This window comes from Onychomys torridus, chromosome 9 (genome assembly GCF_903995425.1).
Source record: "Onychomys torridus chromosome 9, mOncTor1.1, whole genome shotgun sequence".
NCBI lineage: Eukaryota > Metazoa > Chordata > Mammalia > Rodentia > Cricetidae > Onychomys > Onychomys torridus.
Genome location: NC_050451.1, coordinates 54,733,929 through 54,757,631, shown reverse-complemented (window position 1 = coordinate 54,757,631; position 23,703 = coordinate 54,733,929). Strand labels below are relative to the sequence as shown.

The 23,703-nt window shown below is 48.8% G+C and overlaps 1 protein-coding gene across 2 annotated transcripts in view; it reads left to right on the top strand.

The window, feature by feature from the left end:
- Ptk2b (protein tyrosine kinase 2 beta) overlaps window positions 1-23,284 on the top strand; it is a 125,865-nt gene extending 102,581 nt beyond the window's left edge. For both annotated transcript variants that reach the window (XM_036199253.1, XM_036199254.1), the window contains 20 exons: window positions 41-80; window positions 480-526; window positions 1,382-1,432; window positions 1,837-1,934; window positions 2,667-2,751; window positions 3,069-3,169; window positions 3,438-3,553; window positions 4,934-5,034; window positions 5,199-5,288; window positions 6,069-6,273; window positions 8,591-8,699; window positions 10,085-10,150; window positions 11,875-12,000; window positions 16,734-16,880; window positions 16,979-17,014; window positions 17,331-17,355; window positions 19,485-19,531; window positions 20,090-20,227; window positions 20,433-20,513; window positions 22,279-23,284. In XM_036199253.1, coding sequence (XP_036055146.1) covers window positions 41-80; window positions 480-526; window positions 1,382-1,432; window positions 1,837-1,934; window positions 2,667-2,751; window positions 3,069-3,169; window positions 3,438-3,553; window positions 4,934-5,034; window positions 5,199-5,288; window positions 6,069-6,273; window positions 8,591-8,699; window positions 10,085-10,150; window positions 11,875-12,000; window positions 16,734-16,880; window positions 16,979-17,014; window positions 17,331-17,355; window positions 19,485-19,531; window positions 20,090-20,227; window positions 20,433-20,513; window positions 22,279-22,494 — 1,925 coding nt within the window. In that variant the 3' untranslated portion in view covers window positions 22,495-23,284. The remainder of the gene's footprint in view (window positions 1-40; window positions 81-479; window positions 527-1,381; window positions 1,433-1,836; window positions 1,935-2,666; window positions 2,752-3,068; window positions 3,170-3,437; window positions 3,554-4,933; window positions 5,035-5,198; window positions 5,289-6,068; window positions 6,274-8,590; window positions 8,700-10,084; window positions 10,151-11,874; window positions 12,001-16,733; window positions 16,881-16,978; window positions 17,015-17,330; window positions 17,356-19,484; window positions 19,532-20,089; window positions 20,228-20,432; window positions 20,514-22,278) is intronic.
- Window positions 23,285-23,703: the final 419 nt, after the last annotated feature.

The following is a 23,703-nucleotide window of genomic DNA, read 5'->3' as shown; positions in this document are numbered from 1 at the left end:
GCCACCGGTTCTAACCCTCCCTTCCACTGTTTTCCACTAGATGGCGAGAAAAGAAACAGCCTGCCTCAGATCCCCACACTGTGAGTATGAGAGGGATGCCAGGGTAGAGACAGAAGCTCAGACGCTATGGGCTAGGGCTGGAAGAGCATGCAGTGAAGCCTCACTTCCCTTGTCTCTGAGAGAATGCCTGAGTGTCAGCATTTCAGTATGGTGTGTGTTCCTTCCCAGTCTACACCCGTGGGAATGGTCCCTGCTCCACCTGGTGCTGTCTTAAGAAATCGGCTTCTGTCTGTCCTTCCACCCTTGCTTGCCCTTTGGAGTCCTGGGCTACACTCCCAGTTCCCTGACAGCCGTCTTGGCTGCTTTTCAAGATCCAGCCAGTGCCCAGTGGGTGGACAGGGGTAGAGTGAGGCTGGCTGAAGGGAGCCCGGCAGAGTTCAGAGGTCAGCCAGCTCCTGCCCTCTTACCTTCTCCTGCAGAAACCTGGAGGCACGGCGGTCCCACCTCTCAGAAAGCTGTAGCATAGGTAAGCATGCTCACTGTAGCCTCAGTCCCTGCCCCTCCCTCATGCTTCCTCACTGCCTCTGCTCCCTCTCCTGATGTTATCAAGCCTTCTCTCCAAGTCACAGTGAACCACCTTCCCTATCACTTCTCAAAGATAGCTCAAAAATACCATCAGGGGCTGGCCTCAGATTCAGAGATTCTCCCTCCTCAGCCTCCTGAGTGCTGGTGTTAAAGGTGTGCACCACCATCACCCAGCAGAATAGTTTGTACCATGGTACTGTGTCGATCTTGGTCAGTTTTCATGGCACAAACAAAATAGATTGAATGACTCAAAACCAGCCATTTATTTCTCCCAGCTCTGGAGACTGGCAAGTCCAGTCTCTGCAGATTCTGTCTGGAGAGGCCCTTTTCTGGGTTTGCTTCCTTGCTGTGTGGTCACGTGGTAGAAAGGGCAAGCTTTAGCATCTCGTCCCTTTTCTTTTAAGAACACTAATTTATAGCAAGAATCCCTGCCTCATGACATCATCAAAAACGCATCACTTCCCAGAGACCCCCACCAGTCATCATTCTGTAGGGTAGGACTGCAGCATATGGATTTGGGAGACATGAAAACATCAAGTTAATAAGAGAGTCAAATGGGTAATGTGTTACTTGAAACTAACAAAACCAAGAGAGTAAGCATGGACTCAAGCTGAGGTGTCTCCAGCTATGTGGCTTCCTTGAATCCTGGTACAGGAGCCTGGACTGGTCAGCATGACCCAGCCCCCACTCACTCCTTTGACTGCCCTGGCTTCCAGGTAGGAGCCATGGCCTATTTCCTGGCTGTGTCCAGTAAAGACACCTGGCCCATGGACTGGGCCCCTTTCTGTCATTACAGAATCAGACATCTATGCAGAGATTCCCGATGAGACCCTGAGAAGGCCAGGAGGTAGGTCCTTAAAGAGTCTGTTACCCCACCACCATGGTGACCACAGTCAGGGACCCCAGGAAGTGACATCATGAGGACTCCTGGGACACCTCAGGGGAACCTTTATTCTCATCTACATGTGCTCTGACAGAGAAAACCTGAGGGATCCTTGGTTGGAAAGAGTCTATACAGATTGGCCTTAAGTGGGCCTATGTAGCTCAGTGAGGACCTTAAGAATATAGACCCAGGGAGCAGGGAGCAGGGTGGTAGATCTCCCTGGATCTGAGACAATGGAACAAGTCAGATGCTATTTCCCAGCTAAGCCCTTGGATCTTTGCTGTTGAATACTCAGTTCTCCCTGGGGAGACCAACTGGACTCAGGATTCTGAGACACCCCCACCCCTCTGTTTTCTCCCTCTGTGCAGGTCCACAGTATGGTGTTGCCCGTGAAGATGTAGTTCTTAATCGGATTCTTGGTGAAGGCTTCTTCGGGGAGGTTTACGAAGGGGCCTACACCAATCATGTGAGTCCCAGGCTCTTTTCTGGCACCCCTTGTTTGTCTGTCTGTCTGAAGGGTGAGAGAGGAGTTGGGCTATCCTGATATACAGTGGGTCCTCATTCACGTGGACCAGGACTATTTCTGGAGCAGCCAGGGAGTGAAGGGAAGGAGCCATTCCCAGAACTGGGGAGCAGTGTCCTAGGGGTGGGCTCTGAGGCTTGTGGGGGAGTGCAGAAGGGAAGCGGGGTAAGATGCAGTTAGAGCGGGTCCTGAGTAAATCCAGCAGGATTGGTATCCAGGTCACGGAAGCCTGGGTGAGCCTTGCCGATGTGGTTATACTTTGGCAGGCTGGAGAAGGCCGAGCCCAAGGAAAGCAGTGCGTTTGAAAGCGTCAGTACAGACAAAGTTGGAGCCCCTGTGTGTTCTGCGCATGCCTGCTTGCTTTGGGCAGATCAAGTGACTGTATCCTCACCTGGACACAGGGAAAGCACTTTCTGGTCGCTGAAGCCCTTTCTAGTTCTAACACAGAATGATCCAGAAGGGAGAGAAAGCGGAGGGGAGCACAAAAAGAGATAGAAAAATGGTGTGTGTGGGTGTGTGGGGGGGGGAGAAGCAGGGGTGAGGTACCATGGAAGGGCTGCTCTATTTGCCTTCCCTAGGGCGGCAGCCAAGTCTGCCATGGCCGTGCTGAGGGTAGGGAAGGAACACTTTCTTCTGGGAAGCATGAGAGCCCCTGAACATACTCTTCTATTGCAGAAAGGAGAAAAAATTAATGTGGCCGTCAAGACCTGCAAGAAAGATTGCACCCTGGACAACAAGGAGAAGTTCATGAGCGAGGCAGGTAGGCGTCCCCTGGGGAGGAGCCCCTGAGATGCTCCAGCACTCAAGGATGAGGGGGCTGGGAAGGAGCGAGTGGAAACAATAACGGGAACCCACCCCCACTCCTGATTGTAAAAGAACTCTTGTTCCATATTTCACAGTTGGGGCGGGGAACTGAATTGCTCCTATGTATGTATGGCTGGGCATGGGTTTGTAGCTTGGTGGTAGACACTTGCCTGGCATGCGTGAGGCCATGTTTGATCCTCAGCAGTGAGGGGGGAAAAGAAACTACTTTCTGTATGACCTTTGACCTGCTCCACCACCCTTTCCCCCATGCAGTGATCATGAAGAATCTTGACCACCCCCACATAGTGAAGCTGATTGGCATCATTGAAGAGGAACCCACATGGATCATCATGGAACTGTATCCTTATGGGGAGGTGAGCTCAGGGGCCAGATGAGGAGCCCTGTGTGACAGCTGGGCTGCTGTTGAGCAGGGCATGGAGGGCATTTTATAGCAAGGGATCTTTACAGCTTCCTGCCTTCTGTATTTAGCTGTTAGGTGGAGGAAATTGCCCAAACATATTGTCACCTTTGAATTTACCTCCTAAAGGGAAGGAGGGGTCAAGTGGCTATTGGTAGCCCGGTGCCTTGGTGCCACACTGGGGCACAATGAGTGATTCTGATGGCATGTCTCTCTTCCGGCAGCTGGGCCTCTACCTGGAACGAAATAAAAACTCCCTGAAGGTCCCCACTCTGGTCCTGTACTCTCTACAGATATGTAAAGCCATGGCCTATCTCGAGAGCATCAACTGTGTACACAGGTAGGAACAGTGTGAGACTGCATGGTCTGTGCCTGGCAACCGAGAGTACTCAGCACTCAGCACCCGGATAGTCCCCATAAAACATTGCCTCACCTGGAGAGTTAAAATGTCCTAGGGTACTGAGAGGAAAAACAAAGTGTGAAGTCTCGGTGGAGCTTTGTGTCTTCTGGCAAGTGCTGGGGATGGCTGCGCTTGCCCAGAGCTCCATCTCCTCCGCCCCGCCCACTGGGTGACACGGGACCAGGGAAGAAGTGGGTTAGAGAAGCGTCGGGAACATCATAGGGTCTGTCACTCTCCATCCTAGTTCCCAATATCCCTGACCCACCAGCCACTTTAACTGTGACTGGAGTTGGCTCTTCTCCACACTCCACCAGGCTTTGTTCTTGATTCCTTGAGAACATGAGCCCCAAGGAGACCACACTGGGGTGCTCACCGCACCACTGACACGGCCTGTGTAGCTTTGAGCCTGATTCTGGGCAAAGCCGTGTAGGAGATACAAACATTCCCCCGTGTGTCCAGTGAGTCCTATGGGGCACCCACTCAGTACCGGCCTGTGTTCTAGAATGTAGGACAAAGTCATGATCAAGAGAAACAAGAATCCTTTTCTTTGGAAAGCTCACAGCCCAGAGTGGGAGGGTCAAACGTGAGATGCACATGGCCTGGGGCCAAGGGGCTGCGGTCCTAGGGTTGTTTCCTTTATCTATCTGAAGTTGGGTGTTTTAAAACTGCCTTTTCAGTAGCAGAAACAGCAGAAAGTGGCCTTGCCTGTGAGAAGCAAGATGATTCAGGTGGGCTGTAGCTGGAGACCTTCTCTCCAGTCCCTGCCAAACCCTGTCAGTCCCACAGCCCACATATAAAATGAACACACAGACGCTTATATTATTTAAACTGTTGGGCATTAGCTCAGGCCTACCATTGTCTAGCTCTTACTCTTATATTCAGCCCATTTCTAAGAATCTATACTTTGCCATGTGGCTTGTAGCTTACCGGTACCTTACATCTCCCTTGTCATGGTGGTGGCTGGCAGTGTCTCTGTCCAGCCTTCCACTTTCCCGAATTCTCTTCTCTGTTTGTCCCGCCTATACTTCCTGCCTGGCTACTGACCAGTCAGTGTTTTATTTACTAACCAATCAGAGCAGCGCATTTGACATACAGCACACCCCACAGCGGTGGGCCTTTTGGGATTGGTGATGACACTAAGGGTGCAGGTGGCCCGTGCCAACAGATACTCCTCAAGAAGAGCCAGATGCCTATGAGTTTCAGGAGTTATGATCTCTTCCTGGCAGAAACCTGCTGGAATGTTCCTTCAGGCCTGGTTCCCCTCACTTGTACCAGAGTCCCAAGGCAGTGCCTCATGCTAACCTTCAATCCTTCTTTCAGGGATATTGCTGTCCGGAACATTCTGGTGGCTTCTCCTGAGTGTGTGAAGCTGGGAGACTTTGGGCTCTCCCGGTACATTGAGGATGAGGACTATTACAAAGGTGAGGACTTGTCAGTTATCAGTACAATTTGTAGAATTCAAAACCCCAGAGCAAGGAAGCCGGAGGTTCAGACAGCCTAAGTCAATGGTCTTGGGAGAGCAGGAATACAGTTCCAGCTCTCACATCCCTAAATAATTCCTACAAACCCCTTTGTCCACACAAAGCCTCTGTGACGCGTCTCCCCATCAAATGGATGTCCCCTGAGTCCATCAACTTCCGCCGCTTCACAACTGCCAGTGACGTCTGGATGTTTGGTGAGTGGTGATTCAAGGGTGGGGGGCGCTCAGGAAAGTGATGATTCTCATGCCCGTAACCTAGGCAGGAGGCCAGCACAGGGACCAAGGGTCTTACATGTGCCCTTCAGGTCCCAGGGCCACTGAGAAGTCTCAAAGGTTGAGATTCAGTGGAGAGCAGAAGGAACAGGGGCTAAGGCCTGGTTGGGACAGGCTGGGCTTATCTCTTGTGGCAAGCATGTACTGCATCTACCATCCCTAAGGACTATGTGGGAAAAGCTTCAAGGAATCCTCAAACACAACTGGCCAATTTCTTTTGATGAGGAGGTACAAGAAGAGAGAGGGCCTGGCTGGGTATGACGGACACAGCATTCTGTATATGACATATGGTCCTGCAGCTGTTTCTGGGAAATATCATTATTCCTACCATTTTCCACCCAAGGAAATTAAGGCTTGGGTTTGCCCAAGATCCCACAGGCAACAAGTGTCAGTATGAAGTTTATAACTCCATTTGGAGAGGCTTTGCTCTCCCCACACCCCCATGAGAAAGTTCTGACAATCCAGATGTGCCCTCCTCTGGATCCCAGAATCCCAGTAGCTCCATGGGGAGAGTTCTAGGGAGTAGACCATGGTTCATACACTGTAAGTATAGGCTGTTGATGTCTTGGGTGGATCATTGAGGTGGGCAAGACCTCAGAGCAGAACAGTCCTCCTCCAGCTGGGACCAAGTGCCAGTGGCCAAAGCTACCACCAGGGAGGGCAAGTTGGACCCTCCCCTGAGCCTCCTCCCTCTGCTCTCAGCTGTGTGCGTGTGGGAGATCCTCAGCTTTGGGAAGCAGCCTTTCTTCTGGCTTGAAAACAAGGATGTCATCGGGGTGCTGGAGAAAGGGGACCGGCTGCCCAAGCCTGACCTCTGTCCACCTGTCCTTTACACGCTCATGACTCGATGCTGGGACTATGACCCCAGTGACCGGCCCCGCTTCACGGAGCTTGTGTGCAATCTCAGGTGAGCATATTGTGGGGAATGCAGTGGGTGTCCTGCTCCCCCTTGTCAGAAGGAGAGCTCAGGTTGAAGCTGGTGACTTGCCCCCTAGTGGTGATAGGTAAAATGGAACTTATATTAGAACTTCCTTCTGATCATCACAGGGAAGGTGCCCTCCCTTCTAGTTGAAGTATAATAGGTACCAGACAGTGCTGGAGGACAGAAAGTTGAGACCAAGTTCACTGTCACATGCAAGCTCAGGGATGAGGACAGCCTGGGGAAGCCTTGTGCACTCAGAGGCCTCATGGAGCAGACTACTTATGACCATGACCTTTCTTGCACTGCCTCTCAGCTGAAATTCTTCCCGGTTATGGAAGAAAGGGGGTGCTTTTGACCTGTTATCAAGAGTGTGCCCCAGAAGTTACTTGTCTGTTCTTCTGTTTGAGGATCAGTGGCCTAAGGCTTGGATCCTTCTCAATGTCCAGCTGCTGTTTCTCCGGTGCTAGAGGTCACTGGTGGGGGGATGTTTTCTATCTTAGGGGTTCAGGGCTTCCTTCTTCCTGCCTACAACTCACACATGGTCCAACTACTTTTGGTCTCCTTTAGGGTGGTGATGAGTGGACTACTGTTAAGGACCCAGATAATAAATATTTGTGTTTTCAAGTCTATGCAAGTCTCTGCTGCAACTCCTTGGCTCTACCATTGCAGTCCAAAGCACTGGTAAAGAAGGAGCTGGCTGTGTTTGATAAAATTCCATCTGCATATACCCAAACTTGGCATGATAGTTCCATGCCATAAATTAAAAAAAAAATTCAATCATGAAAAATGTGGTAGCCTTTCTTAATTTGAAATCATGCAAAAATAGGTAGGAGGGAAGGCTTAGCTGTGGTCATTATCTGCTGGCCTCTGCATTAATCTGACTTGCTTAATGATCTTAGATAATATAGCTGTGTGTGTGTGTGTGTGTGTGTGTGTGTGTGTGTGTGTGTGTGTGTATACAGGTATGTGTGTACTGGGGATCAGACCCAGGGTTTTGCAAATGTTAGGCAGCTATTCTGCCACTGAACTACATTCCCAGCCCTAGTGATTTTATTTGAGGGCTAGAAAACAGGCCATAGGCAAGACAAGGCAGTTCATGCTTATAATCCCAATGCGTGAAAGGTACAGACAGTAGAGTCATGAGTTCAAGGTCATTCTCTGAACATTTTTTTTTTTTTTAAGTCTGATGGGAGGCCCAAGGGAGAGGCTAAGAATGCCCAGGCATTTGTTTGTGACTTAGAGTCTCTAACACAATCTGCAAAACCATAATTTTAGGATGCCTGTTTGCTCCTGTCTGTCTTCCCTCTGTGGCCCTTTAATTAATTCTGCACCATCTGTTGGTCCTTCACAAGGAGGACTTAGGAAGCCAGAAGGTTCCAGGATAAAAAGTAATCGAAAGATGTAATCTGAAGAGACAAGAAATCTGGGTTGGAAAAGGAGGGGTCTTGAGAACCACAAGGGGCCTTGGTCATTGGCTGTCTCTGGGTTGACACTCATTCTCACTCCTTGAAGAGACTCAGAGCCCAGAAGAACTAGATGCCTCCTTCAGGCACAGCCTGGCAGTCCTTCCTCCAGGGTTAAGAAAGGGTCCAACTAACACTCCCCAGTCTTGTGTCAAACTTTGAGAACTTGCACAAAATGTTAGTGAACTGTCAGAATCCTTTTGATTGACAAAACATAGTAAGCTATGGGCACTGTGTGTGTGTGTGTGTGTGTGTGTGTGTGTGTGTGTGTGTGTGAATTTGAAGGTACATACCACATGGTATGCACTTGATTTGTGTGCCTTTGAACACATGAACTCAAAGACTCTGCAATAATTCCAAGGGTCTCTGGGTTGAGCAGTATCACACTAGGACAGAAAGGAAAGACGTCACTATAGCTGAGAGTATACTACAGCTCACAGCAAGCTACAGTGAGAAGGAGAATACCTAATGTTATGGCGAATCTGCACCTGGCTCATGAACTTAGATGAGACATTGGAAATGTACACAGGGTTTGTTGCCAATAGCTGGTACAGGATGTCTGGAGGTGGGAAGGTTGCTCTGTGACCAGCTTCTGCTACCTGTTGGGCTAGCTCTCTAAGGATTTCTACCCATTGTCCATTTGTGTGACCCTCTCAAACCTTGGTGCAAGCGTGACCTCAAGATCCATATCCTGATCTGTCTCAGAGAGGTCTCCAAGTCTCTCATGGGGCATGCAGGTGGAGATGGGATCTGGTGGCTCTTTACTGATCCGGCCTCTACTGGCTTCATTGTGCCCCCTTTGACCCTGTTTCTCTCTATCTGCCCTGACTCCTCAACAGTGACATTTATCAGATGGAGAAGGACATTGCCATAGAGCAGGAAAGGAATGCTCGCTACAGACCCCCCAAAATATTGGAGCCCACTGCCTATCAAGAACCCCCGCCCAAGGTAAGCCAAGTCTGGACTTCATCAGTCCTGCAGTCACAGCAGAGCCAGGTCCCTCCATGGCCTGACTGCCCACTCATAGCACAAGGAGCTTGCTTTTCTGCAGTCTTCTTTCAGTTCTGGACACAAAACCCAACCATCCACAGGTGTCCCCTCAAGAGAAATCTGGGGCCAGCACACAGCCTGTGGGGAAGCTGGATCAAGAACTGTCCTTTAGTTCCCTGTGGAAGCCTGTGTGCTTCTAGGGATGGCAGACCGGTGCCCACTAGGATAAGGAAGGGAAAGGTCCTGAGCTCCTGCCATTCAGTCTCTATGTCCATGCCTGCAATGACAGCCTTAGGCTCAGGATCCAGGACCCTACTGCCGCACCATCACATGGTTGGGTTTCCAGAAGCCAGGCCTGTATTAGCTGACAAAACAAAATACCACAGGCAGAATGATTTAAACAACAGGCGTCTATCCCTCACAGTCTCTGAAACTTGGAAGCCCACAGGCCAGAAATCCCCAAATGCAGTCTCTGGTGAGGGTCTCTGGTCGACGTTTTCCTCATCACTGTAATGAAACAACCAATGAAAACAACCTAATGAAGGAAGGGATTATTTGAACTGTGCATTTGAGAGTAGAGTCCATCACCACAGCAGGGAAGGCATGGATGCCCAGGGTCACATGACATCTGCAGTCAGGAAGCAGAGAGACAAATGCTGCTTCTGAGGTAGCCTTGCCTTTTTATGTGGTCCAGGATCCCAGCCCACAGAATGATGGCCTGATATCTAGAGTGAATCTTCTCTCAGTTAGTTTAATACAGAAACCCCCTCAAAGACATACCCAGAGTCTTGTCTCTGACGATTCTAGACCTGTCAAATTGACCATCAATATTAATTGTCACAGGGCCCCTTCCTAGCTCTCAAATGGCCTCCTTCTTGCCATATCCTCACACGTCATGGAAGATGAGAGGAAATGAAAAGGACTCTCTTAGTCTGCAGTGCTGTTCTCTTCAGGGTGCTCATTCCATCATGGGATGACCTCACCCAACTCTCCCTCTTCCTCAAAGACCGCACCTCATAATTCTGTCACATAGGAGTCAGGATGCCAATATACAGTCAGGTGTCGCTGGGACTGGGCACAGAGGATGAGTCCATAGCAACACCCAATCTGGTTCAAAGCCCTTTCTCCTAGTCTCTCTCGCATGTCCTGTCCTCATCCCTTCCCATCACTAGCCATGTAACCAGTGCTCAAGGTATGGCTGCAAAATGGATCCAGTGACAGTTTTGTTCCCATCTCTCTATTGTAAACAAACAGAACTGCCTCTGGCCTGATAGTTCCATTGGTGTGTCCTTTTCTGCTGAAGGGGAGAGTCAGACTGACGTAGCTCTGTGTTCTCTTTCTAGCCCAGCCGGCCCAAGTACAGACCCCCTCCACAGACCAACCTGCTAGCTCCCAAGCTGCAGTTCCAGGTAAATGTGTAACTAGAAGGTGGGGAGGTTTGACTCCATGCCTCCTCAATGTCCTTCCTGAAATGCCATGCCTACACCTTTGGGGTGCAGCAGCAAACACCTGCTTAGGAGATGGAGATGCCTGGGTTGGCTCTCTCTTGGTAGCCAAGAGAGAATTTCAACTTGCATCAAAAGAACAGAAATGCAGTTCTTCCAGAAGTCTTGCCTGCAGCCCAGTCCCGCCATCTGTAGTGTCTGCTGCTTCCTGTGCCTGCCTGCAGCTGCCTTCCTGTGTCCCTGCCTTCCCTGACCTCTTACCCTGAACAGAGCCTCCTGGGAAGGAATTCCAGGGTGCTGGGGATGGATGACAACCCCCTAGACTTGAGTGTCACCCAGGGTTCTAGGCAGAGGCTCTGGACAGGACCTAGGTGGCCAGTGAAAAGAGAGCAGGGGCCCATCTCAGCTGTCCGCATCCGTCATTGCCAGCCTTGATCTACCCAAGGCTGTAGCCTGTGACTCAAGTAGCCCTGCCCCGTGTCACTCTCTTGCACCTGGGTGAGACATGGCCCAGCCTCCTGCCTTTCCTTCCCCTATATCCCCTAGCACAGAGTTCTGGCTTCAAAACAGAACATCCCAAGGAACCAGTACCAATGTTAGCTCTGCTGATGCTCCTCACAGGAAGAGTGAGTCTCCCAACCATGCTTTCCTTGTCAGGGAGATGGCCCTGTGTCAAAAACAAGCCCAACCAAGAATGGAAATGTCTTGTAGGAGGTGACAATAATGCCTTTAAAAAAAAAGAGAGAGATACATAAGCTGGTGAGATGGTTCAGAGGGTAAAGGTGCTCGCTGCCAAACCTGACAACCAGAGTCTGATCCCTGGAACCAATGTGGTGGAAGGAGAAAACTGATGTCCAGAAATTGTCCTCTGATCTCCACAATCCATTATATGGCATGCATGTGAGCCTGAACACACACACACACACACACACACACACACACACACACACACACACACACATAGACTTCTGGGTTTTGACCTTGTGGATTCAACTAACCAATAATGGAGAAATACGAAAAAAAAAGAAAAGAACAAAGCCCATTTCTATATGAAATACAGATTTTTCTTGTCATTATTCCCTAAACAAGATAGTATGCCACTTGCATAGCCTTTCCATAGTATTCAATATCATAAGTAATCTAGAGTGCTTTACAATACATCAGAAGACAGCTGTAAATACACAACTATAACACCATTTTATGTAAGGGATTCCATATCGATGGTGCATCCTGGAACCATGCATCCCTGGGACACTGAGGGATAACTCTGTGTGTGTGTGTGTGTGTGTGTCTGTGTGTGTGTGTGTGTGTGTGTGTGTGTGTGTGTGTGTGCATTCATTCATCTGCAGGCTTATCATAACCTACATCACAACTGTGAAACAAGTCCCTTCCCAAAGGGTCGTGAGGTCCCACCCCTGGTCTCAGGAGATAAGTCATCTGTGAGCATCCTCCCATGTGAAGAGCATTGTGCAGGAGGAGTGGCCACGGATGAGAGGCCACATTGCTCTGCCACATCTCTTCATTGGGGCCAGGAAAATCGTGCATCCCATTCTTTATCTGCCATGGTAGAGCAAGTCTGCATCCCCATGGTGCAAATGCGTCCTTTTTGTGCTCTTGTTCGTAGCAGCTAATTGTCTACCCTCTTGCCTTGTCCCTGTGCCTTGTGCTTCTTTGCTTCTCATGAATAGGTCCCTGAGGGTCTGTGTGCCAGTTCTCCTACACTTACCAGCCCTATGGAGTATCCATCTCCTGCTAACTCGCTGCACACCCCACCTCTCCACCGGCACAATGTCTTCAAGCGCCACAGCATGCGGGTAAGAGGACTCTGCATGCTGGGTGTCAGCCTCCCCGAGGAGGCTGCTGGAGGGAGGTGGCTTGGGAAGTGCTCCATGTTTCCACATGCCAGGCAGGCGACTGAGGGCTTCTGTGCCTCTTCCCTTTCGCAAACACGTCAGCTGGACAGGACCTGCTTTTGTCCATACTGGTACTGTGGCCAATGATGGCAGACTCTCTCTCTTTCCTGAGTCCTAGGAATCAGGTACTCAAGGCAGTGCAGAGGCTTTTGGGCAGAGCACAGCAGGGCCTGGGGCTGCTGAGGAATACCTGGAGGTCCCACCCTGTGCTGCATTCCTGACTGATTGCTTTGGTTGCTAAATCTTTCCCTGGAGAAAGACTTCATGGTGGCTTTCCCTGCTGCTTTTGTGAATGGTGCTTCTGTGTGAAGGTAGAGGCTGGTGTGGATACTGACTCACTAGCTAGCTCCCCTGCAGCCTCATTCTCTTCAGTGCCTGCTGAGGCCCTGAAGGCTTCATGGACCAAATGGTCAGGTCTTTTGTGCAGAGCGTCTTTGCTTGTGAGCAGATGTCCACCTCCACCAACTATCTCCCTTGTGGTCAGTTGCTGTGAGCGCCTGACGTATTATACTAAGTTATGAAACAGACCCAAACACTTAGCATTTCAGCTCTTGCTCTATATGTATGTACATTTCAGACTCATAACTCTAAAGCTTTTTTGTGGAAAAAAAATGCATGTTGATCACAATACCTTTTTGAGAAACGTAGGTGATTATGTTGATATGCTGCTATACTGCTTGTTCTTAATTTAGTAAAAATTTGAAATGAGCATAACTTAGAATTCCAGGCAGTTAGATCTGTTATGAAAGCAATTTTCCCCAAACTCACTCTGTTTTTCTCTCTTACATTAATTTAACCAATTTCTGACTTGGTTTGTGCTTACCCATAATTAACCCACAGTTTTAAGCATGTGCTATAATTTAGGCAGTGTTCACTGCCCTCCACCCCTGCCCTGGACCCTTTATTCAGAGTTAATTAAGTTTCAGAGAGCTTTGTTTAAAATGGCGCTCTTTTGTAAAGAGGTTGTTTCGTGCCTGTGAGGGGCAGCACTGCCTTTGCCCAAGCCAAGCATCACTGCCAGGACTGTTCAGTTCCATAAAGACAGCCTGTGCAAGTCTTTTGTGCCAGGGGATCAGCAGTGATTGTCAGACGAGAACTCTGCCTGAAAGAACATAATGAATATTTCTTTAAATAAGTTTTTTTTTTCTTAAAGTTAAAAGCATAAACTCTTTTGTATGGCATAGACGAGAAAGTATCTCTCTAGCGGCATGCCGACAAGGAATAACAGGTTTCCCTTGAATCTCCCAGAAGCATTTCACAAAGATTCAGAGACAGAAAAAAAATGATTTCCTCTGTCGCGTGGCTCATCTGGGAGTCTGTGGAACATCCCACGGTCACCATGGTAGCCCTGGGGATATTGCAATCCCATAATGAAGTTCCCAAGGGTAGACTAGAGTGCTGTCCTGGGTGCTGAAGGAAGAAATGGGAAGCTGTGCCTTCAAGGCACAGGTGCAGGCTCACCTGGATCGCTCCACAGGGAAAAACTGGAATGCAGGGGACAGACAAAGAAGCCGCAGTACTAGGAGCCAAGAGTGTGTGGACAAAAGCTCTAGGGCAGAGGGCACTGTTTTGCTAGAACAAGGAAGGTTTTATGTGGAGGTGTAAATGAGGCAGGAACATGATGAGCCATAAGCAAAATTACAGAGAACAACTCGTGAACACCGTTCTGATTCCTGATTCCTTCCAAGAAGTGTAGGTGTCTGTCGCCTAGGAAGAATACCCAGAGTACATTTCGACCAAACTGCAGCATAAAGAGGTTTAAAAGTTATTACAGGGATTATTGGAGCTGGGGAGATGGCTCAGTGGATAGGGCACTTGCCGTGCAAGCTGGAGGAGCTGAGTTCGGATCCTCAAACTCACCTCAGTGCTGGGTGGTGTGGTGGCCCACCTGTAATTCCAGCTCTAGGAAAACAGAATCCTGGGAACAAGGGGGCTTGGTAGACTAGCCCACTTCATTGAGCTCTCAGCTCACCTGAAAGAAAGGTACTGTGCTTCAAGAACAATTGAGGAAGATACCTATCTCCACCTCCAGCCTCATGCACATGGTCCTGCAACACATGCCAACATGCATACACACGTGTGCACATACTTACACACATTAAGAATAAAGCAAAAAGCTTCTCCTTTTACCCCATTCTATGTCATTATAAGGCATCAGAACAAGCCTTCCAACACGTGTTTGCTAAAGTATCTACCAAGATCAAGCCTGGGGCGTATAGCGCATATTCCCAGTGAGGATCTCTTAAGACCTGTAAGAGTATATAGCAGATTTGGACGCCAGTAACTCATCCTATCAGTATTTAATCCCCCTCAGTCTATGGATCTAACCCTGTATTTAGAACGTTTGACACTTAAGTCCCACCATGTATTAAAAGCCTGAGATAGCTGTCAACCATAGCAGTCACAGGTATTGAATTTAGCTGGAGACATTTTTAACTCTAAAATATTTACCTTCTTTGGGCAGCGGTGATGCACATCTTTAATCCTCAGGAGGCAGAGGCAGGTGGATAACTATGAGTTTGAGGCCAGTCTGGTCTACAGAGTGAGTTCCAGAACAGCCAAGGCTACACAGAGAAACCCTGTACCTTCATTTTGGAGCATTAGTGTCTTGATCTGTATTTTACTCCTATAACAATATCCTAGGCTGGCACTTCACACTGGGAAGAGGCTTATTTAGCTCAGTTTTGGAGTGTTAATTACATGGGCAGACACCTGCAGGGCTCCAGTCAGAACTTCCTGGCCACCTCATACCATGGTAGACAGCATCATGTTAGGGGCATGAACTATGTGTTCTATCTATTATTTATTGAACCCTGTGAGAACAGGAACATAATGGTTTTTAAATTTTCTGTTCTCCCAGCATCTGGCTCTATGCCTGCCACATAGCTGCTTAACAGATAATTACTGAATGGGTTAGAGCAGTGGTTCTCAACCTTCCTAATGCTGCAACCCTTCAATACAGTTCCTCATGTGGTAGTGACCCCAGCCATATAATTCTTTCACTGCTACTTTGTAAATGTAATTTTTCTCCTGTTTTGAATGATAATGTAAATATCTGTGTTTTCCAGTGGTCTTAGGTGACCCCTGTGAAAGGGTCATTTGACCTCCCAGAGGGGTCAAGACCCACAAGTTGAGAACCGCTGGGTTAGATGAATATCATAAGAAATCAACCCCGGTAATTGAATCTGTTTGAGGGATGGGCAACATACCCAAATAAAACTATTTTAAAGCTATATTATAACAAACAAGCCTGTTTTATAGGGCTTAGTGGGGAACTCTTCAGAGGCTTGTTTGTTACAATATAGACATGTAGCTTGTTAAAAATATGTATGATTTATTTTTATTTTTTTTAGCATTTCCATTAAGTGACCTATAAACCAGCCACTTCAAAGGGAAGAGACTGTTGATTCATCATGTACTTTTGTAACAGGATACCTGAGACTGGGTGATTTATACAGAAGTTCATTACCTCCTGTTTTGGGGACTGGGAACTCAAAGGTCAAGGGCCACCTCTAGGGAGGGCCTTCCTGCTGTTTTCTGACCTGGCAGAAGACATCGCATGGTGAAGGAGCACACAGTGGGAGCAGAGAGGCAAACTCACCCTTCTCTCGGGAGCCCCTCCCTTGGGAACTAGCCCATCCATGTATTAATGGCATTAACTTGTTCATGAACTCAGCGCCTCTGTGGTCTTTAAGTCACCCCACTTCTCAACACCATTGTACTAGAAGTCAAGTTCCCGACATGTGAACCTTAGGGAGCCACATTCAAGCCATAGCAGGGAGCTCTGGTGTTTATGTCACAGAAGGGCCCTGTCACTGGTAAAGGGTTTTCAAGTGTAGTCAAGTGTAGTCAAGAGGACACACACAACCTTCTTCCTTCAGTAGACCCAGGAGGCCACAGTGATCACTCACAGCAGATAAAAAAACAAAATAGTTGGGAGGGACTGAGAAAACAATTATGTAAATGCACCCTGGAAAGACTAAGGGAAAATAGGAAAACATCAACACTCACATAGGGTAATAAAACTAAAAGTTGGTCCAAAGCCCCACAGGTGCATGAAGAATAGGGTTAGAACTAGTGAGGCAGAAGGAGCGTTTGCCTTGTGTCTGTGGAGTCATGCTCTGAAAGTTTCATTATTCACCTTGTCTCTTAGCGTATTCCTTTCTTTTAACCTCTGGTTATATCGTTCAAGCTGTTCCCTTAACCAAGAGTGCATGACTGATGGGCACAAACAGTCCTGTACCCCTGGAGCTTGAGGTAGCCCCACAGCCTGTAGAAACTTCTAGACAAAGGGTTTGGGGCTAGCTTTATATTTCTGAGTCTATAAAATGTCAGTAGCCACCACAAATGCCAGCCAAAAAAAGAGGTGGATGGTTGAAAACAAAATGTCATTGGCAGATCATGTGACAGTTTGAACCCACTGCTTTGGGATTTGGTGTCCTGTTGCAGCCAGGTGTGTGGGTGAGTCTGAGACCAGAGCAAAACATCTGGTCTGCATTTGTGGCTATGGGTTAAGGACTAGACAAGAGAAGAGCAGCAGGCAATGCCAACGTTTGGCTCCCTGGGGGTTCTTCAGCAGCTCCTCCCCAGTCCAAGCCGAAGGATGGGGCTCATTGCAGCTGTTGTCCTCACAGGAGGAGGACTTCATCCGGCCCAGTAGCCGAGAAGAGGCCCAGCTGCTCTGGGAGGCAGAGAAGATCAAGATGCGGCAGGTCTTAGACAGACAGCAGAAGCAGATGGTGGAAGATTCCCAGTGGCTGAGGCGGGAGGAGAGATGCTTGGTGAGCGTCTTCCCTCGTTTCTAACCAGTGGGGTAGATGCTCCTCATGCGTGCTCCATGATCTGGATCCTAAGTCCTTTGCTTTGGTCTCCTCTGCAGGACCCTATGGTTTACATGAATGACAAGTCCCCACTGGTAAGTGACCAGGAAAAGCCTGTCAAGAGCCACAAGCTGTAAAAGCCTTATCCACACAGGACCCCTTGGCCAGCCCCCTGGGTCTGCCTGTCTCTGCCCCTTAGGTTGACCCCATGCTTCCCTTCACCTGAAAGCCTGTGGGACTCATATTGTCAGTGCTCTCTTGGGCCTCTAGAAAGGCCACTTGGGGTCAGGAGCACTCCGGTTCCCTCACTTATTATGACTGTAATGTCTAAACTGGAAAGGGGCTGGGCAATGAGGAAATAGGACTTTCCCTGAATGCACAGTAGTGACTCCTTTCTTCCTTTCCTTACAGACCCCCGAGAAGGAGGCCGGCTACAGTGAGTGCTTCCTCGGGGGCAGTTTCCACCTGGGGTGTGTTGGGGTGTGGTCCTGTCCTTGCTCACTGTCCTGCAAGGAGCAGAGGGTTGTCTTTGATTTTTAATATGGAAAAGTTAACATTTGCCTTGTGTTAACCTGAATGTGTGGAGTCACCTGGAGTTTGGCAGGAGCCCCCTCTTCAGCTCTACCCAGCTGCCGACTCTCCATCTACGTTGGCCCTTTCTGCTCTTCTGGAGTTGGTGACTTCTTTGGGTCCCCTTTCCTTTTGTCTTTCTTAAATGAGTCTGGAACACTCTCCTTTTTTCTGTTTTTCACTCGCTCTATGGGAGGCCCTTTGTTAGGTCTAGACCTACCTTCCCGGTCCCTACTAGTCTTCTCCAGGCCAGAGGGATTGAAGGTTCAAAGTCACAAAGATCTCTCCAGAAGTTTCTACTGAAGGCACGGAGCGGGGCCAAGAGTGGAGCTGCTGCTGAGCTGCTGCTGCTGCTGCTGTTGATGATGATATGATGATATGATGATGATGATGATGATGATGATGATGATGATAAGATGATGATGATATGATGATGATGATGATGATATGATGATGATGATATGATGATGATGATATGATGATGATGATGATAAGATGATGATGATATGATGATGATGATATGATGATGATGATATGATGATGATGATATGATGATGATGATGATGATGATAAGATGATGATGATGATGATGATAAGATGATGATGATGATAAGATGATGATGATGATAAGATGATGATGATATGATGATGATAAGATGATGGTGGTAAGATGATGATGATAAGATGATGATGATAAGATGATGATGATGATGATAAGATGATGATGATATGATGATGATGATAAGATGATGATGATGATATGATGATGATGATATGATGATGATAAGATGATGATGATAAGATGATGATGATGATAAGATGATGATGATAAGATGATGATGATAAGATGATGATGATATGATGATGATATGATGATGATAAGATGATGATGATAAGATGATGATGATATGATGATATGATGATGATGATAAGATGATGATATGATGATGATGATGATAAGATGATGATGATAAGATGATGATGATAAGATGATGATGATAAGATGATGATGATATGATGATGATAAGATGATGATGATGATAAGATGATGATGATATGATGATGATAAGATGATGATGATGATATGATGATGATGATGATGATAAGATGATGATGATGATAAGATGATGATGATAAGATGATGATGATATGATGATGATGATATGATGATGATGATGACGATAACAATAGTCACAAAGAACTTAGCACAACCAGGCACAGCCCTCAGTCACTCACAAATGTTAACTCACTTCGCATTATATCAACACTATGGGGTTGGTGCAATCTATCTCCATTTCACAGATGAATCAGGGACCCAGGACAGTGAAGCAACTTGTTTAATACCACACAAGTACTTACTGACTAACTGAGCTCAGATTTGAGACCAGACATTCTGGGTTCCAAGGTCCTTTCTGAGCTGACGATCTCATTCTCCAGATGAAAATTAAGCCTGGGGGTGTAAACAGCTGCCTGGGATGAATGAGCTCCTGTGTGATGGATATGTGAGGAGCAAGCTTACTGGCTTGTATCTTCGCCCACTGTCACACCGGCTCCCCCAGGCTGGGTGTGCCGATGCTCATCCAAGTAGAGTCAATAGTATGACAAACTGTCATGCATGTCTTAAAATCTACGCCCCCCCAACCTCCAGCTGCCACTGCACCAGGGTGGGCTGCACAGACCATGCTGAGAGCCAGAATTGCTACTCCTTGGGAACTTGCCCGTCTTAGAGCACACCAAGGCTTGGAGTCTCCTATGCTCACTGCACTCCTGCATCCCTGCCTTGACTTTTCCTTTCTATGCCGTGGACAGCTCTTGTCCCTGGTTACTGGGAAGTCAGGAAGACCAGGATGTTATTTCCTTGGTCATCTTCCCGGAATTTGGGTTTTACACTCTTGGAATCTCCTGATGGTAGAGAAGGGGATTGATTATAAGAAAGTAGAAGGAGAAAGACCAGGTACTGAGACCTTCACCTACTCCCTGTCCTTTCTGTTACAGCGGAGTTCACAGGGCCTCCACAGAAGCCACCGCGGCTCGGTGCACAGGTGTGTGTTGGGGTTACAACTATCCAAATCCATAGACTGGAAATGTTCAGAGGCCCTCAGAGATAATCCAGTCCAGGGTCATTGTTGTAGAGATGAGTCCCAGAGAGCAGATGTACCTTGCCTGAGGCCTCGTAGCTGATTTATGACAAAATGGGAAAGGAACCAGGTTTTTTTGTTTGTTCGTTTGTTTTAAGCTCCTGGTCTCTTCCCTGACCAGGGAAAAGGTCTCATTGGTTCAGCCTAGTGTCAGGAGAATCAGGGCCTCTTCTCTCCCTGAGCCCTAGCTCAGATCCCAGCATCCTACTGTGCCTGGTTTGCTTGATTCCAGAATGTGTGTTCTCAAGGTCAGCTTTCCACAGAGATCACCTGAGAAATGTTAAGACAGCGTGGACCAGATGACGTTTAGACTGAGCTGGTGTGACCACGTGTTTTGTTAACACACCAACATTCTGTTTGGGTCCCCCAATTGGAGGATGATGACCCCAGGAGTGAATAGTAGGGATAGAGGGGCCCTTCTGGTTCCCCATGAGTCACTGGCCATCCACTCCTTCCTTTCAGTCCATTCAGCCCACAGCCAACCTGGACAGGACCGATGACGCTGTGTACCACAATGTCATGACGCTGGTGGAAGCCGTGCTGGAACTCAAGAACAGGCTCAGCCAGCTGCCCCCTGAGGACTACGTCGTGGTGGTAAAGGTGACTGACAAGATGGGAGTGGGTCAGGCAGGTTGGGGCTGCCCAGATAATGGCCAGTCCCACAGACCCCAGAGGGACAAGGGGACTCTTAGGGAGCCCAACCCAGGCAGTCTCAAAGGGCAGATGCCATCCCAGAGTGCAGCCCCAGGAGGAGGAGCTTTCTCAGGAAGCAAGTGAGACAGCTGCCCTGCTCTTGCTCTCTTAGAATGTGGGCCTGAACCTGCGGAAACTCATCGGCAGTGTGGACGATCTCTTGCCCTCCTTACCATCATCTTCTAGAACAGAGGTGAGTGTCGCCACACTTCCTGTCCCCGGCTGTAATTCCTACCAGAGGCTCACTGGGGCCACCTGGGCAGCCTGATTTCTCCTAACAGATATCTCCACAGAGCATTAGAGCAGTTAGCACCAGAGAGCTGAGCCTGCTCTGGGACTTCGTGAAAATCCCAGTCCAGGTCTCAAATAGTCTCAATGGATGGATGGATGCAAGGAGGAGTCCACCCTCCTCCCTCCTCTCCCATCATCCCTTGCCAGTGACCCTGTGCACTTAGGTTAAGGTAGATATGCCATAGATAGCGAACTACTGCTAAAGTCAAGGGTGAGTCCTGCTTCTCTGATGGAATGATGCCTGTGGCAGGCAGAGTGATGTCCCCAAAGTGGTGACCCACACGCAGAGTATCTTATGTGGCAAAAGGAACTTTACTGAGCTGTTAACCGTAAGGGTCCCCAGGAGGAGAGGATATGATGGAGTATCCCGGGGGAGGAGGTCAGAGTCAGAGACAAGGTGCTGTGAGGACCACAGCTGAAGTCAGAGGAATGCCCCTGCTGAAAGGGGCCACAGCTAAGGGAGGTGTAACCTCGGAGCTGGAAAAAGCCAGGGATGCACCCCTGGACTCTCTCACAGGAATGTAGCTCTGTTGGTGACCTTAGCCTCCCATGGGACACTCCTTTCAGAATTCTGACCTCCAGGACTGTTCAGTAATGAACATAGAAAGTTTGCCCGGCTGTGTTCTTGTAGCTGTGGGGAACGGATCAATTTCTTGTCCAGAAAAATACAGTGTGTCGATGCCGTGACTCCTAGTGGTCGTCTATGTGGCATAGCCGATCATGTGACCTCTCCTGCTCATGGTTTCCCAAGGCTTAACAGAGCAAGTGCCTCAGGGCTGGCTAGCCTCTGGGTGACAACAGTGACCTAGTAAGGAGGTGCCACCAGAGGGCTGAGACGGCTCCTGAGAACCCGGACAACTCACTGGGTGAATTTCCCAGTGCAGGTCTGTTGGGAAGGTTTGGCATGACCAATTCATTCATTTCGTTAGGGAGATAGCTTTCATAGCGTGTATTCATCGTGCATGCTAAGCATTAGCAATGCAGTGGTTAAATAAATAAATATGAGATCTGGTTTCTTTACTTGCCAACAGACAGTTAAAGCTAGGTGTGTTAGTTACTTCCCTCATGGCTATGACAAAATACTCCAGGAAAATGCCCGAAGAAAGGAAAGGTTTCTCTGGCTTATCGTGGTAGGGAAGGCATGGTGGAAGCAGTGTGAGGTGACTGTTCACATTGCATCTACAGTCGGGAAGACAAAAAAATGGTAAATGCTGGTGATGCTCACTGTCTCCTATTTCGAGACCTCAGCCCATGGAATGGCACCGCCTCATTAGGGTGGGTCTCCCACCTCAATTAACCCTATCTAGAAACTCCCTCACAGATTCGTCCAGTGCTGTGTTTCCATTGTCACTTTAAACGTGATCCATTTGACAATAAAGATTATCCATCAAAGTAGGTGAACGTGTTTGACCTCTGACCAACATGCAGGGATTGCCACTATGAAGGAGGGCACTATCCAGTTCAGTCTGGCATGGCTGGCACATGGTTGGCTAGGGTCTGGGATGCCTATTGTATCCTAGATCTTTGTAGACCAGCTCCAGCTTGTGCAGAGGGGTGGATTCAGAATTCAGCCCATGCTTGGAGTAATTGGTCCCCCAGATGTCTTTAGCCAACACCCTTTCTGACCCATAACTCATTCAGCCTCCTCCTGTGTGCTTGCCCACCAGATTGAAGGGACCCAGAAACTTCTCAACAAAGACCTGGCAGAGCTCATCAACAAGATGAGGTTGGCTCAGCAGAACGCCGTAACATCCCTGAGTGAGGACTGCAAGCGGCAGATGCTCACAGCTTCCCACACCCTGGCCGTGGATGCCAAGAACCTGCTGGATGCTGTGGACCAAGCCAAGGTTCTGGCCAATCTGGCCCGCCCACCTGCAGAGTGATCAAGGGAGGGGCTACCTGCCTGCATCTGCTGCCCCAACCTGTCATGGCATACCTTTCCTGCCTTGCCTTTGGTTATTGGTCTTCTAAGGAAGGCTGAGAAGAGTCTTCCCCTCACCACTTTGCACGACTCCCCCCTCCCCACCCCACCCCAGACTGTGCTGCTCTGGCTGCTTCTGGACAGAGACGACTCTGGGCACAGACACAGGGTGGGGTAACATAGTTCATAGGGGTACTACCGCCAGCCACTTCCTCCTACCCCAGCCTGTGTGCTGGAGTATCATTGGGGTCACAGTTGTACCCCGACCAGCCAGGATGGCTTTCTGCATGGACATTTGAGAGCCAGAATTCCTCTTTACCCCTCGGGAGACCCCTGATACCAGAGGGGACAAAGAGGGGCTTTATTTGTAGAGAGGCTGGTGAGATGAGGGCTGGGCCTGGCTCTCTTGTACAGTGTATATTGGAATTTATTTAATGTGAGTTTGGCCTGGACGGACAGCCACGGGCCATAGTCCGGGAACAAACCACTCTGTCCACAGGGCTCTGTGTTTTTATCAAACCCAGCGCCACAGGGAAGAAGTAGAGAGTCGGAGGTCAGAAGGGGACTTGGCGCCCTCCTGCATTTCTCTTCTCCCACTTTCCTTCTCCCCTCTTTTCTTACCCCTCCTTTTCTCTCCCCCCCCTTCACATCTGCTCCTTTCCTCCCTCATGTGTTTGTAGAGAACATTCATTTGCCTCCCTTCTTTTTGATCTGTGGTTGAATTAAAATCTTTACCATTTGCTCTGTGGTTAGCTTGACTATATTGTTTATTTGATCGGCTCCCTGGGGGAGGAAGCTGACCTGGAACCCCAGCCCATGAGAAGGGGAGGGGTGGCCTCCTGTCCTTTGCCCCATGGAGGCAGTCATGGTACCTCATCCCAAAGGAGCTTTCCAGGAAGACATGGTGTAGTTCCCTCTGTGGGACATTCCTCCCCTGAGTGCCCCCAAACCACCCAGACTCTGGAGGGGACTAGATGATGCCAGAGACAGCTGAGGTGGCTGGAAGGAAGGCATAACACTTTTCACAGCAGCCATCTCAGCTTTATTTCACCATTTTGCTCACATGCATGGAGGATGGGATGTGGGCAAGCATGCGACAAGCATCTCCCCATCAGGAAAGCACGTCTGAGGGCTTGAGACAGAGGGAGGGAAGGCTGTGTTCCCTGGAGGA